The 14,438-nt window shown below is 44.9% G+C and overlaps 1 protein-coding gene across 1 annotated transcript in view; it reads left to right on the top strand.

The window, feature by feature from the left end:
* The first annotated feature begins 2,111 nt into the window (after nucleotides 1-2,111).
* tmeff1a (transmembrane protein with EGF-like and two follistatin-like domains 1a) overlaps nucleotides 2,112-14,438 on the top strand; it is a 71,423-nt gene continuing 59,096 nt past the window's right edge. Inside the window, exon 1 of the mRNA XM_069720483.1 lies at nucleotides 2,112-2,989. Within this exon, the coding sequence (XP_069576584.1) occupies nucleotides 2,830-2,989 (160 nt within the window). The 5' untranslated portion in view covers nucleotides 2,112-2,829. The remainder of the gene's footprint in view (nucleotides 2,990-14,438) is intronic.

Below are 14,438 nucleotides of genomic sequence, written 5' to 3'. Positions count from 1 at the left end.
ATGTCAAGGGCTGTTTGCTTCGTTGACATTTAAATCGGGCATCAGACGATTCCCAAGTGATTTGTAACAGTCACAGACATGGCTACTGTCTAGCCCTGAAATATTTTAATATTTAAACCTTCAAAAACATTCCCAAATTCACAACTTTGAGGACAATCTAAACAACCTCAAGCTCTTTGGATCAGAAAAAGGAACTGGACAGAGACGTACCCATTTCTTTAGCAAAACGGCGGAATCTGAAGTTTGTTTAATTTATTTTCCATAATTTTGGATTTAGTTTTATTTAAAGCAAACATATTCCTTTTTTTTTTTCTTTCTCCGGGTGAATTATTTTAAGGTCATCAGGTCAAAGTGAAATCTGAAAAAACTCCAGCAAAAACAGACATTCTTGCTTCCGCCTCATGAAAACGGTACATTACAGACTAAATAACGACGAATCGATGATGTTAACGAAACTTTTCTTGAAAATTCTCACCTGCAGCTCGGCCAAATCCGATTGCGGTACGCAGACCTCCGGGGTGGAAAAGGGTCAGTAAAAGTAGTAATACTACACTGTTAAAAAAATACGCCACTACAAGTAAAAGTGTCTTCACAGGAAGAAGGTTGTGGGTTCGAATCTCACCTTTGAAGTTTGCACATTCTCTTTGTGCTTGTAAGTGTTTTTTGAATGGTTGTCTGTCTTTCTGTGTTAAAGGATTGTGACCAACTGGTGACCTGGTGTAAACCCGCCCAAAGTCAGAGGGGGATACGCACCAAAACCACTGTGACCCTGTTCAGGGTGAAGCAGGTATAGGTGGAGATGATACTTGTCTGTTATTATTGTCATCATGAATCAATCTGCTGATTATTTTCCTCGATGAATAGATTGAATGTTTTGATTTGTATATGATGAGAAAAGTCCAACTCATTAAAAAAAAATGCTTGTTTCGTTGAACTAAAAGTCCAAACCTCACAGTTGTCAACAATAAACTGATGTTAATTAAGATAATTAAAAGGAAAAAAAACAGGAATTTGTTGCAGTTGAGAAGCTGACATCTGAAATGTGTGGAATTTTAAATGAGCATCAATAATAGTTGCTACTCGTCTTGGGATGTTTTATTAATGTACATCAAAACATGTTTTATAAGCACATCAGTTGATTTGAGTGTAAAAATATGTCTCACTGAAAAGCAAAATACTCAAGAAAAGTACATGTGCATTAGATTACTTTACAAAGTCGAGTAGATATATAGTGTCACACATCATTTTTAATAGACTTGCCGGTCCACTACAGCAAAATGTGAGATAGCCACGCTTTGGCATCTCTAGGCGTGACAGTTTCACGTTTTCTTGTTGTGGAGGAAAATGAAACCTTCTGCGTGCATACAGCCGTGTGATTTACAGGAAAATTAAATGTTTAGGAAAAACACATGGTCAAGGTTTGTGGAAAAAAAAAAAAAATTATAGTTGGGGTTATGACAAAAAAAAGAAGCAAAGTTGGGGTCAGGAAACAAAAACCCAACTCCAGAACAATGTTGTCACCTCCTGGATTTGAACCTCTGCCTCCCACAGGGCAGTCTCTGATTCATGCCACCACACACCATCACTTGGTCCTTTGTTATTTTACTTTTACCAGTGTGGGGTTCACACTTACAAAACGTGAAACTGTCACACCTCGAGAGGCTAAAGCGTGTCTATCTCACGTTTTGCTGGGATACTGGGTTGCCTATTTGGCATAAAAGATGTCTACGGTCGCGGGGCTCTGAACTTGGTTTCTCTCGTGCGATCAGACAGGATGAATCTGAATCCGAAAGGAAATCATTTCTCATAAATGTATCAAAACTTGGGAGACAGAATTTGGGTTTCTATCACTGACTGCTTTGACAACATTTCCCCTGCAGTGTCCCGATCTGTTTTTGCGGCACATCACGTCCCCCCTCGCCCCCTCCCGCATTCAACACCACTTCATTTACCGCGGCCTTGCTCCGCTTTGTAGGTTGCATTTGCGCTGAAGGTGTGCGTGCGTGCGTGCGTGCGTGCGGGGGCGCGCGCGTGCGCGCGCGTTAGGGGCGTGGAGGTGGAGGGGAGTGTTGCATCCTCTCACGTGACCAAGCCTGTCTGTCCTCTCCTCTGCTCCTCGGTCCCGGATCTCTTTGTTGTGGTTGCAGCTGCTGCTCGCTTTTACGCACCGCGTCTCCTCTGAGCCGCTTCGCTGCCGCGCGGATAAACCAACGCCGGAACGTCCCCGGTAATCTCGCTCTCTCTCGCTCTCTCTCTCTCTCTCTCTCTCTCTCTCTCTCTCTCTCTCTCTGACTGGGACTCGGGACGTGGAGGATCGCTGCGTGTGCAAACGTCCGACAGATACGAGCCGTAGTAGATCAATCTTGCCCCTGAAAAACCACGCGGGGCTTTTTTTTTTTCCTCTCCCCAGTGCGGTAAGGAGGACGGATGGCGAGGATGCTGCTGCCGCTGCCTCGCCTGCTTCCACCCTGGACAAACCGGACCGCCTCCGAGGCTTCCTGAACGCGGAATCCGGCGTGCATTCCTCCATCTTCACACCACAGACTTCTCCTGCCCTTCTATCCCAGCAGCCCTCTCTCTCTCTCTCTCTCTCTCTCTCTTTCAGCGGGACACAGCGTGAGGCAGCCGGGTGTTGATTGTATTTTTTTCTTTTCATTCTGTTGCATCTCCGCGCCTTGCTTCACTCCGGATTACGCCAAAAGTGTTTTTTGCACCTCGAACGGAGATCAGAAGTGATTTTGAGTGCGCGCCGGTTTGTCTTAGAGGGATCGGGTTTTTTTTTTTTTTTTTTTTTTTTTTTGTGTCATCATAATCACCATCATCATCACCATGCTGTCAGGCCCTGGGAGGTGTCGCGGGCGTCCCGGTGGGATCGTCCGGTGCCTGGTGTCCGCCTGCGCGCTGCTGCTGCTGTACCACTCGCCGGAGGCTCGGGCGTCTTACAGCCCGCAGAGCGGCGAGTGCAAAGGCAAAGGGAAGGACTGCACAGGTAGGACATGCTGCGTGTGTGGCTGCGCGTGCTGCGTTTGGCTTGTGGGTGTGCAGAATCACTTTGATGAGAGGGGGAGGGAGAACAAAAAAAAAAATCACCTTGGTGAAATCAGCGCTGTGGCTCTACTGGTTCCCTTCTGATTGCTCCTTTGATATCCTGCGGGGACTTTTAGGAGCGCCTCCGCGGCGCCCCGGCGTTAAGTTTATAGTGACCTTTTTGCATCTCATGAAGTATCACAGGAGTCTAATTATAGTGGCTTTAGTCTGCTATCAAGTGTCTGTGCCCTTATTGGCCCGTTTGCGTGCCATCAGCTGACTCCAAGATCAAGAATCGTTATTATTTCTGCGTGTTGGAGGCGGAAGTCAGTATTCGGTGGTTCCAACGCGTGCTGGGTCTCGATTGGGTGTCTTTAATCTGCCGTGGTGTTGATGCATATACTCCTGCAGGAACTTGACATCATAGGTTCTCATGACATTTCAGCCTGCACCGTGTTGCAGTATTCATCCCTGGGTTCATACCGTGGAGGTGTCTGGTGGCTGCGATTCCCTCAAGGATTCATCTTTTTGTTGTTGTTGTTGAAGTTCCTTATTCAGTAAAAAGTTTGGACTCAAAGAAACATTTCAATTACAGAGTTTACAGAACCAGAATAATGCATGAAAGTTGCAACAATAACAAAGTAAATACTGATACTAAATACTAAAGTGCCACATTGGTGGTTATTTTTTTTTATTTCTATTTTTTTTTTAATCTATTAATCTATTTGTTTTCGGTCTGAAATGGGATGAATGTATTCTGCAATCATCAGCTGCGCTGTAATTTCCTCACACGGTTCCACAAAGTCAAATCGAGAAACAACAAAAAAACCAGGACAAACAACAACAAAGGCTTCGTGCATGTTCCGAGCGTCCGACTGTGATTTTCCGGTGCTGTCAGCTCGAGAGAATTGGTTTGGTTTTTTATTTGTCTAATTTTAAATCCTGCTTTGTTGCAAGTTTTCCTTCAGACAACAAACAGAATTTCTTTCTTTCTTTCTTTCTTTCTTTCTTTCTTTCTTTCTTTCTTTCTTTCTTTTTTTTTCTTTCTTTCTTTTTTTTTTTTTACAGCACGTTTAGCTACGAGCGTCGTTTATATGTTCAAATGCAGCAACAGATGTGGTAAATATGGTCAAATGTAAGAAAACCCAGAGAAGTTACTTCAGCTGGAAGAACATGTCTGATTATTTTTGACTTTAAAGACCGAACAGTGACTCAGCAGCAGCCCGACATGTTTCTGATTGAAGAGTTGTTTTTCTAAAGACCTCATTCGAAGCCACATTTCTGAGGTCAGTCAGTAACTGATGACCGCGTTTAGCAATTGCTTGTTATCGTGGTTCGACCTTCTCTAACGTGAAAGTGTGATTTATTTTTGTGTGTTTTTCGAGCGCTTAGTCGAGCATCTGTTTTGTTTCTTTTTTTTTTTTTTTCGTCAGATGAAATCAAAGACGTCACTTTGGGCTTCCAGAAGAGGAGATGTTTCTGCACTCCTGACTGTAAACGTCCATTTTATAGCAGCACTGTGATCGCGAAGCGTAACGAGAGGCAACAAAAAAAACAAAAACAAGTAAACAACAAAACCTCTGCACGAAAAAATGGAGTTTTAAATCTTCAGATATTTCAAATATGGAAGCTATGACGGGAAAAATAATAAAAGTAGTCGCTCCACCCATTTTTTTTGTAAAATCTCTCCATAAAATTAATGAAATCAACTGTTTTATTGCTTGAATTAAAGTGAAAGTAAAATTTGTTTATCTAAAACAGATTTTTATGGTAAAAATAGTCCCAATTTTCATCTTTTTTTTAATGTTTGTCTTCTCTTTGAGTAAGTAAGTATAAAAAAATATCGGTACTTGCCCTTTAAAACTCTGCTACGCGTACCTTTTGAATTATTAAGAAAAAAATTAAGTGGACTTCATGATTCCACATTGCAGCGAGCGAGTTTTATCCCGAACTGCCATTGGCCCATCGCTTCCTCTTAATGTAATGCGCTCTGACAAGGGATTGTGGTCGAAGGCTATTTGTAATCATGTTTTCATCCTGCTGCATCAATATCTAATCATCATAAATACATCATGCAGATATACCGATCTTCCTCTTTTTTTGGTGGGGGGCGGGGGGGATTAAATATTTAGTGGAAAAGAACAGCAGCCATGTAAATGAGTGTTAGCTGTCACTCCTGGAGCGTCTGGAATAACCCGCCTCGCTCGTGTTTTATTAACGTCCCGCTGAATTGCCTCTGCTTTTTGCGCCGCTCTCGGCGGGTTTTTTTTCTTCGCGGACGAGACGGTACCTTCCTCGTGGGGGGGGGGGTGGCAAACGAAAACGTTTCCAAGTCACTAAACAAACAAAAAAATTGTTGTTTTTTTTAACCTACTAGAAGTCCAATTCCCGCTTTCTCTTAACGCCGCTCTGTCGGCATAGCGACGACCTCGCCGCCGCCGCCGCCGCACCGGGTCTCGACACCAGATGATAACTGACTTGCTTTTCAAAGCTGTTGTTTTGTGTGAGAAAATAGAAGAAAAAGGGAAGCGGAACATAATGGCTTTTTTTTTGGTGTGAGTGGTAGTTTCGGGTCAAGCAGCTGGCTTGCTGTGTGAAGGTTGGAAAATACAAGCCCTGGAGAAACATCAAGCATTTATAAAGAACCACTATTCACCCGTATTATGACTGAGCCGTAAAACATGGCGGTGGAGGTGGAGGGTGGGGGGGGGACGGAGCATTTCTGGGGTGGAGGGGGTGGGGGTGGGGGGATATGGACACTTCCCAGTAACTTCAAGCTGCAGAGATTCAGACTTTGGCCGCCGACTGCAGCGGACAGAGTCGGGCGTGGAAGCAGAAACCAACATGGAGGCCGAGGACGGCTTTTCATAATTGTAATTAAATCCTGTTAAAAAGAAAAAGTTTGAGCCTCGAGGCCTTTACAGATCGGGGGCGTTACGTATATGAAAAAAAATACTAGAATATTTTGCATCAAAGCTCTTCACACTCGGCAGCGATGCAGATTTGCTTGAATGATTTCCCCGTCAGCTGATTGTCCATCAGGGTGGCGGGAAAGCGCAAAGTCAGCACGACCTTTTTGAGAGACGCAGCAGACCAGCGAGCTCCAGCCGGTCCGGGTTAAATATCAATTTGTTATTTTTCACGTAAGAGGAGCTTACGGTCTGGGGTGGAGCTCAGCTATGTGAACAAGTGTTACAAGTTTCACGTTAACGCGAAATACGCGAAGCTCAAAGAAACTGGAATTATCCTTTCGCGTGACGAGCTTTTCCGAATCCTCGATCGTTGCAGCAAAACGCCGTCAGAACCGAAGAGATCCACGAGTGAGACTTTTGAAATGTCCCCCACGTGTTCGTCCGACTCCGCCCTCCACATGTTTTTAACCGAGTAATTTTGCGGCGCGTGGGAGTTTTTTTTTTTTTCATGTGGGACGCTCGTTCTTCCGGAGGCACATGTGTTCAGCAGGTTTCCAAAAGGCCGGGACGCTCCCGCCGCCTGTTGTTGATTTGTGTGAGCTCGGATGAAGCTTCCTGTTCTGCAGCGACTTCATCCAGGAGTTGTGTTTTTTTGTTTTTGTGTGGTTATTTTTAGGCGTCGATATCGCCGCCGGACGAACCGGCCGAACGACGAGGTTTTGGAGCCTCGGGACGCAACCGGCGGGTCCCAGAAAAAAAACAAAAAAACGCGTAACTCCGGCGGCGACGAAGCGGCGAAACTCGGCACCTCCGGCCGCCTCCTCCTCTTCCTCCTCGACGCGCATCGCCGTTACCGCGCCGCGTTCACGCGCAATCTCGTCGATTTGGGACGGAAAGATTTACGCGCCATCTTAAATTGCTGTCCAATTACAGGTGGAGAGTTTTTGAAAAAACAAAACAAAAAAAAAACACCGGGTCAGAAGAAACGTGTTCATCGGACAGAAGAACAAAACCAGATAAGAAAAGCAGCTAATTTCAGTCGATTTTCCAGCTCCGCCGCTCCGCTCTGCAATAAATCTAGAGCTTGGCCGAGCGCCCGGGACAGCGAGCAGGTACAGCGTGTAGCTATACCAAAGTGAAAGAAGTCATAAACCAAACCGTGTTATTATATATATATATAAGTAGGAAGTAGGAAAAAGTTGACAGCGGAGATAGTTTGTAATTAATAGCGGCTGTTTCCCCCAAAACGACGGGAAACAAGAAGAAGAAGAAGAAGCTTTTATTTTGTTAAGTCGGAAGCACTTTGAGCTTCTCGCCTCGGCTGCGGTCGGGTGTTATAATCCGGGGACGGCGGCTGGCTCGCCCCTCGCCAAGATAAACGAAATCGCGCTGTATAATTTGGCCCCTCTGAGTCTTTTAAACACTCGCCTCCCGGGAGATCCTTTCAAAGACTTCCGCCTCGCCTGACGGAGCGCGCTCGGTCGGCTCATGCGTGTTTGTTTTTTTTTTTTGCCAGGAAACAGGACAAATATATTTGGCGGAGGAGGTGGCGGTGGCGGTGGTGGTGGGGAGGGGGGGGGGGGTGTAACAGGCGTGATTAAAATTTCAGCAGCCGCTCCGACACCGAGCAGAGCCTGCAGATGAATATTGATGCTCTGTCGATGCCGTTTATGGTTTACACCGCGGCCGTTTAGCCGGAGCTCTCGACCGCGGCGGGCCGGCGACGAGGGCGACGTCCCCTCGGGACAAATCCCGGGGGGACGGGGCGGAGGGCGGGGGGGAGGGGGGGGAACCAACAACAACAACAACAACAAAAAAACAGCGGTTCAGGGGGATGCAAAGTAATCCGTGCCGAGCTGTTTTTCACGACAAAAAACGAGACTGAAATTACACGAACGGGTGGAAAAGTGTCGAGACGTGGAAATGCGAAGCGACTCGTGAACGTCGCTGCATATGAATGAGCATCCGCTGCTCCGCGGTTCTTTTATGGCTGAATCATGGCAACGAAACACCTTTTTGTTTTGTTTTTCTGACGCAGAAATCCAGCCGCTCGTCTTGCGAGGTTAGAAAAGCAGATATCGTTCGACGGCGGCGGCGTCACGAACAAAAACGAAAGCAAAATGCGGCGACGCGTTTGTGCTGCTGCGAACGCTGCGAGTTCATCCGACGGGACGGCGCCCGGAATCTCACCAAAAAAAATAACGCCGGAGCTGAAGGTGGAGGAACGGGAAAGGGGGATTTCACCACCCCGCCCGTCGGACGGCGTTCGTCACAAGTGGACGAAGAGCAAACCTGAGCCGTCGCCACGGAAGGAAGTGTGTGTGTGTGTGTGTGTGTGTGTGTGTGTGTGTGTGTGTGTGTGTGTGTGTGTGTGTGTGTGTAAAACAAGTGGCGAACCAGCGGTGACGTCACCCCGTTGTTTTTTTTGAGCCGCCATTTTAAAAGCCTCCAGTCTAGTTTTTTTTTTTTTTTTTTTTTTTGGTGTCGCCATGTTGTTTCGTTCGGAGCCAGAAGCGACCATATTTGGACGAACTGAGCAGCAGCGAGGGGTGGAGCTGACAGAACCTGAGGACATTAAGCCCCGCCCACCTATGCGGGTAAACCCCAGCGTCGACTTAATGACGGAATTATTTCCCTAACGAACGGCGGTATTCGCTCGGCTACGCTGAAGAGCGGACCAATCAGCGACCAGCGTTGGCGCCATTTGTCCCGCCCCCTCTTTCACTTGTTATTGGATGGCTGGGCAAAAAGTGCAGCGTCCCCCCCCCTCCCCCCTCTCAAGCGTCGTCTCACGGTTGGTGTTTGAAGAAAAAAAAAAAGAACGGCACTACCATTAAAAATAATTTGCGCTGATGGAGAAGCTGTCTGGTGCACCGACGGCGGCTCCCTCGTGTTTCGGCTCAAGCTGATTGATTCAAATTAACCCGAGGTCGACGCCCGCAAGAACTTAATGAAAATCCAAATTGCACTCGGCGTACGCGCGGATATTATTAAAAACAATTTGTTTACTGCTCTCTGAAGTTATCTTGGATTTCTACAACCAATTATGTTAATGAAATGATTTAGCCTTTCTGCGGTTGAGGGGGAAAAGGACTGAGTACATTAAACATTTCATATCGTAATAATAACATTAAAATGAAACCAAATGCAGCTCGGATTGCTTCGCAGCGAGAAAATGACACGCGGTGTTTCACAGATCAAACATTTCAAATATACAGAAATGAGAAAAAGATGAAGTGGGATCGAACGCGAATAAATGTGATTCCAGCTCCACCATCTGCGACACCCAATTTCTCCAAAATGTTCGTTTGCAGTTTAAGTTCCACACACCGCCCCTCCAGGGTCTAGTTTGTTCTTACAGATCTTTTTCTGCGGAGCGTACGTGTTTCGGCTGTTTAACAAGCGTTTTATTTCTGGTAATGAAGCAGAAACAAACGGATGACAAACGACAAGATGTTCCTTCTGCTTTCCGTCTCGTCGTGGAAAGAAAAAAAAAAAAACCACTCCAAAATATCAATTTATTCGCAGCGCAGCAGACAGCAGCAGAAGCAACAACATTAATCATGTTGTTTTTTTTTTTCTTGTTGTTTTTTTCTTTTTTGGCACAGACACAATACCACCTCCAGGATTTTACATATCTGCCAGTTTTAAACATTTCCATGCCGATCCCGCTGATTGATGACACGTCTGTTGTTTCATAAACACGGGGACAGGCGGCCGTGGGAGTTGCAGAGATTATTAGACCCGAGATTTGTTGCTTCGCTGTCGCCGCACGTCATATAAAAAAAACAACAAAAAAAAAGTTTTTCCGCGACTGAATCGTTTGTTGGTATCGGTCTTCATCATCTCGCCGTGCGATCGCACACCCGCACGGATCTCCAGACGCTGTTGGTTCCAAGTTTTGTCTGAAGGGCTCGTTTCTGCGGCTTGTTTTGAATATTTCAGCCGGTTTCATTGGATGCCAACGTTTAGATGTTAGTCCGATCATAATTTCGGAGCCCTAAAAAAAACAACAACGATTTCTTTTCAAATGAGTTGGAAAAAAAACCCCAAAAAAAACAAACAGTTGATGAAGAAAAATTAAATTATTCTTGAAACAAAAAAAGAATGAGGCAGTTTGCTGCAGCCAAATAAAAACAATAGTGAACGGGGTTTTTTTGTTGTTGTTTTCTTTAAATATGTCAAACAAGTCAAATTTTCTCTTAACATCTAAGTTTGTTTTATTTGAGAAAATAATTACACAGAAATCCTCGCTAGGACATTTTTGCAGTTTTTGAGCATTTTCTGAACATTTTCTGTGTTAGACTCCTAATTTTAGAATCCAAGGTTGTCATGACAGCAGCAGTCGGAGAGCTGACAGGTTGAATTCGGGTTTTTTTTGTATTTTGCTCAGAGCTAAAGCCTGATTTTGAAACATGAATAAGAACTGACATCTCACTTAAACCTGCATAATTAACAACTGAGAACACAAAGCGACATATTGTCGAGAGTTCCTGAAATTTATATTCTTGCCATTTATTCACAAGACTTTGACATTTACTTCTCGAAAAGGCTTGAACTAAAAGCTTATGTGTTTGTGGGGAACTGAAGTTGCTGCAGAGAAAATGAGTCGCTACGATGAAGGTTTCTTTCTTCAAATTATCACCAAAACGCAAACGTGTTCGTACAATTTTAAGTTTTTTTCTTTATTTTTGTAAAATAAAAATGACATTGCAAGGCAAAACACAACACGTAAACTACGAATTAACACATCTGGAATTACAAACAAAAAGTTGTCATTGATCAATCAGTCGGCAATTCAATTGATAAACGCAAAACCATTGGGGTAGTTTTTCCAAGTCCAAATTCCTCGTGAAGTTTTGCTACTTTTTTAAATTTATTTAACATCTTTCGGTTTTCGGACCGTCGGTCGGACAAAACGAGACATTTTTGAGACGTCACCGCGGATCCTCGGAGGGCGTGATGTGCACTCTGGGACATTTTCTTAGATGAAACTTGAAGTGAAGAAGGAAGCCTGCAGTTTGAATCAATAAAAAGTTTGTGGTTTGTTGTGCTTGTGGGCGGAGGAACAGCGAAGGACATCGTCTCCCCTCCGTCCTCCGTCCTCCGTCCCCCGTCACCGGAGGCTCTGAGCTGTCAGGACCGAGCTTTGTTGTTTCCTCTGATCAAGAACTATAAGAGCTTGACACCACAAATGCATTTTGAAGCCTCTCGAGATCTGCCGTTTTTTTCTTCTTTTTTTTTTTTCAGAGGATCTGGAGGAAAAAGTGTCACGTTTAGTTTCACACTTTCAAGGTCTTTTCGTAACGGAGTCCGTTGGGGAACCATGGAGCAATTTTAACAGACCTCATCTTGTAAATCTGCCGTCAGTTCACATACTTGGGTCATTATCTGTAATTGAGTCAGTTGTTTCACGTCAAGGCGGTTTTTCGCTGGTTTACGATGACCTCACAGACAACCTGTGGTGGAAAAACCAGAAGAGGTGGAGGCTGTTGGAGTTAATGAACCCGTCGTGGAGAACGCCGGGGTAAAATCTAAAGTTGTGTTTTGGTCCGGCATCAACGCGACTGCTGCTGGTGGTTTTGCTGTGTTTTTTTTTTGCCCCGCACGGTGATGACGGTTGTTCGAACGTCTCAACAACCACTCCGTGAGTTGCCATTCGATTTTCTGCCGACATTTAATTTTCCCAGAGGATTAATCCGTGTGGACTTCTGGTGGTCCCGTGACTTTTAATGTTGTGGCAGCAGCTAAAACATTTCCAAACACGTGAAAAAAATCTGATAAATTGGCACCAAGTTTTTTTTATGGACTTCCATGATTCCCGCGAAGATGAATCCGGTCGACTTTGGTGGTCCGATCTTTCCTCAAGAGGTCAACAATTGGGATTTGAGTAGAAGACATCTATTTTACACAACTATTGGATGGATTCTTGTTACATTTTCTACACACTTTCATTCCCCCCCTGATAATGACTTTGGTTTTCCTTCGATCGAGCCGCCCTTATATTAACACATCTGGCTACACTCCATAGGGGATCGTTCTTTACGTACACCTCGGGTTAATTTTCAAACTATTGGAGCCGCCTTCAACCAAATTGACACCTACCTTTACGGTATATTTGACGAAATGCTACCTCCTACCTCGTAGCTACATGTAGAAAAACAAAAAAGCTGTGCTGAAAAACTTCCAGAAGTGCTGTCAAAAGTAAGCAAATCCAAGCCGATATCACGGCAAAACGTGACATGGCCACGCTTTGCCCCGTCTGGGCATGAAAGTTACACGCTTTCCTGTAGCGGACGAAAATTAAACCTGCTGCATGCGTAGAGCCATTTGATTTACGGGAAAATGAAACTTGCAGCTAGAACACGTGGTTGAGGGGGTGAGGGGTTACTAAATAAGCAACAAGGTTAGGGTTTTCAAAAACGTGTAACTTTCACGCGTACACAGCCCAAAGCGTGGCTATTCCACGGTTTGCTGTAGCGGACCGGCGTGTCTATTTTTATGCTTCGCCCGCAAACAATCATTCAACCCGTTTCAAATTCTACTCCCATATCACCATTAACACCATTATTCGAGAAAACTATTTGCCCGGGAGGTCGGATCAGTTTTAAACCTATGAGCGAACGTTTGCGTCTTTCCGTTTTAATTATCGATAGCTGTACGGGTTTCTACACTTTCTGATCGAGTCTTTTCCCATCTTTCCCACCACTCCCTTATTACGCTGACACAGCATTATACTTTCTATTCAAATGCACGTCATGCGTTTTCATTGCTAGCACATAAGCATTCAGCTCAAAGAACTACTCGTCGGGCCTCTCGGAGGCGCGAGCAGTCGTGCCAAGTCTCCGTGGTTCGCGGTGCGTGAAGAAGACCGGCAGATGAATTTTGAAACGACGCCTTGTTGGTGTTGATTTAAAAAAACAACTAAAAAAAAAAAACAACCAACAACACGTCTCTCGGTTCTTGGGAGTTTAGTTGACGCGTTATGATTTGCTTGTGTTGAGTCGGAGAAAACCCCCGATAAATGAAATGCCAAGACGGGAGCGCCCTCGGCAGATTATATTTGCGAGGGACAGATCGGATCAGCACGGGCGGCGTTCTCTCGTTGATGTCGCTTCGCTTTTCTCCCACCGTCGATCTTCTCCAGCTGAGAGGGAATTATCCAGCGATCAGTTTTGCCGGCTGAGTTTCGGGGCAAACCAATTATCCGCGGCGCTACGGGGTGACAGACGCTTTTAATTGTCTTTCATGAGGCAATAAAAGGTGTTTGTCAACCGGGCTGGATGTGGACCTTCTAAATCTGTTGTGGCTCTTGGAGTTTAATTAAGCCTGGAGGATAAAACGTGCCGTAAAGTCAAGGTGCTCTTCGGGTGAAGCCGCAGCTGTCTCGGCGGGGAAGGGAGTCTGTAAGATGTCAAAACTGTCAGCGCGACCGTTTGTTGTCGGTCTTCGTCGTTAAACCGAAGCCTCTCGGGTTGAGTCTCTGCGATCAGAGTGAATATTAAGTCCCGTATATCTTCCCGGTCTCATTAAATGCTGAAATGCACCCCCATTCCCCCTCCCCCCCTCGTCTCATCACGCTCACCTTCATTTTTTGTGTTTTGAATGAATTAAAGAAGAATGACAGTCGGGGATGAAGACGAAACGGCAGCCGTGTTTATTTGAATTTTTTTGTGAGCCTACTCGAACGTGGACCCCGTGTTGTTTGTATTTGTGTTTACAGTCAATGTGGGGACCTGGCAGGCCACCAGCACTGCGAGGACTCGTCTCGATTCTCGAGATAGAGAAGAAAAACTAAGCCAAGTCAACATGCCAATTCCCTCCCTCCCCTCCAACCACTGCTTGCATTTGCCTCTGACTTCAGAGCAGTTCCACTAAAAAAAAAAAAACATTTCCCTTGTTTTATATAACTAGTGCTGGAAAGAAAAAAAAAAAAGCAGAATCGGACAGTAATTTACAGCAGAAGAAGAAATAACAGAGGCTGGAAAAATACTTTTCTCTTAACCTTAATGTTTGGAACAGCCGTGACATGATATCCAAGTAATGTTCCTTTTTTAAAAAAATTTTTTATGACAGCAGCACCATAAATTTCCCAGTAATTTCCGTCTCACGAGCAGAAGAATTTACTGAAGACCCGAGTAAGTGAGGTAGTGCTTCGGGCCAAACGCCGATGTCAGGGAAAATTTACGGGCTAAGTGTTTAGCAGGTGTTGACCCAATGTGTACTGCAGTCTTTGAAGTTCGTCGTTGAGCTTCTTGTATTGTCTTTTTTGGGGGGGGAATATTTGCAGTGGAAACATGAAGCTAGATGTGAACATAGTTTTCAGGGGTGATTTCATTCTGTCAAAAATGATCCCGCAAAATTGAATTCATCACAATCCATCCAATAGTTTTCAAGACATTTCAGTCTGAACCACAAGTGTCAGGGGAATTGTCTTGAATATCTTCCCAAAATTCCACGGCAGTCCATCAAATAGCTATCGAGATATTTTTCAGTTTG

The sequence above is a fragment of the Brachyistius frenatus genome, unplaced genomic scaffold (assembly GCF_029030835.1).
Source record: "Brachyistius frenatus isolate BFR_SWC_R1_liver_20210118 unplaced genomic scaffold, ASM2903083v1 Contig_242, whole genome shotgun sequence".
Lineage (NCBI taxonomy): Eukaryota > Metazoa > Chordata > Actinopteri > Embiotocidae > Brachyistius > Brachyistius frenatus.
The sequence above is the reverse complement of the archived record's forward strand: the minus strand, read 5'-3'. Positions and strand labels throughout refer to the sequence as shown.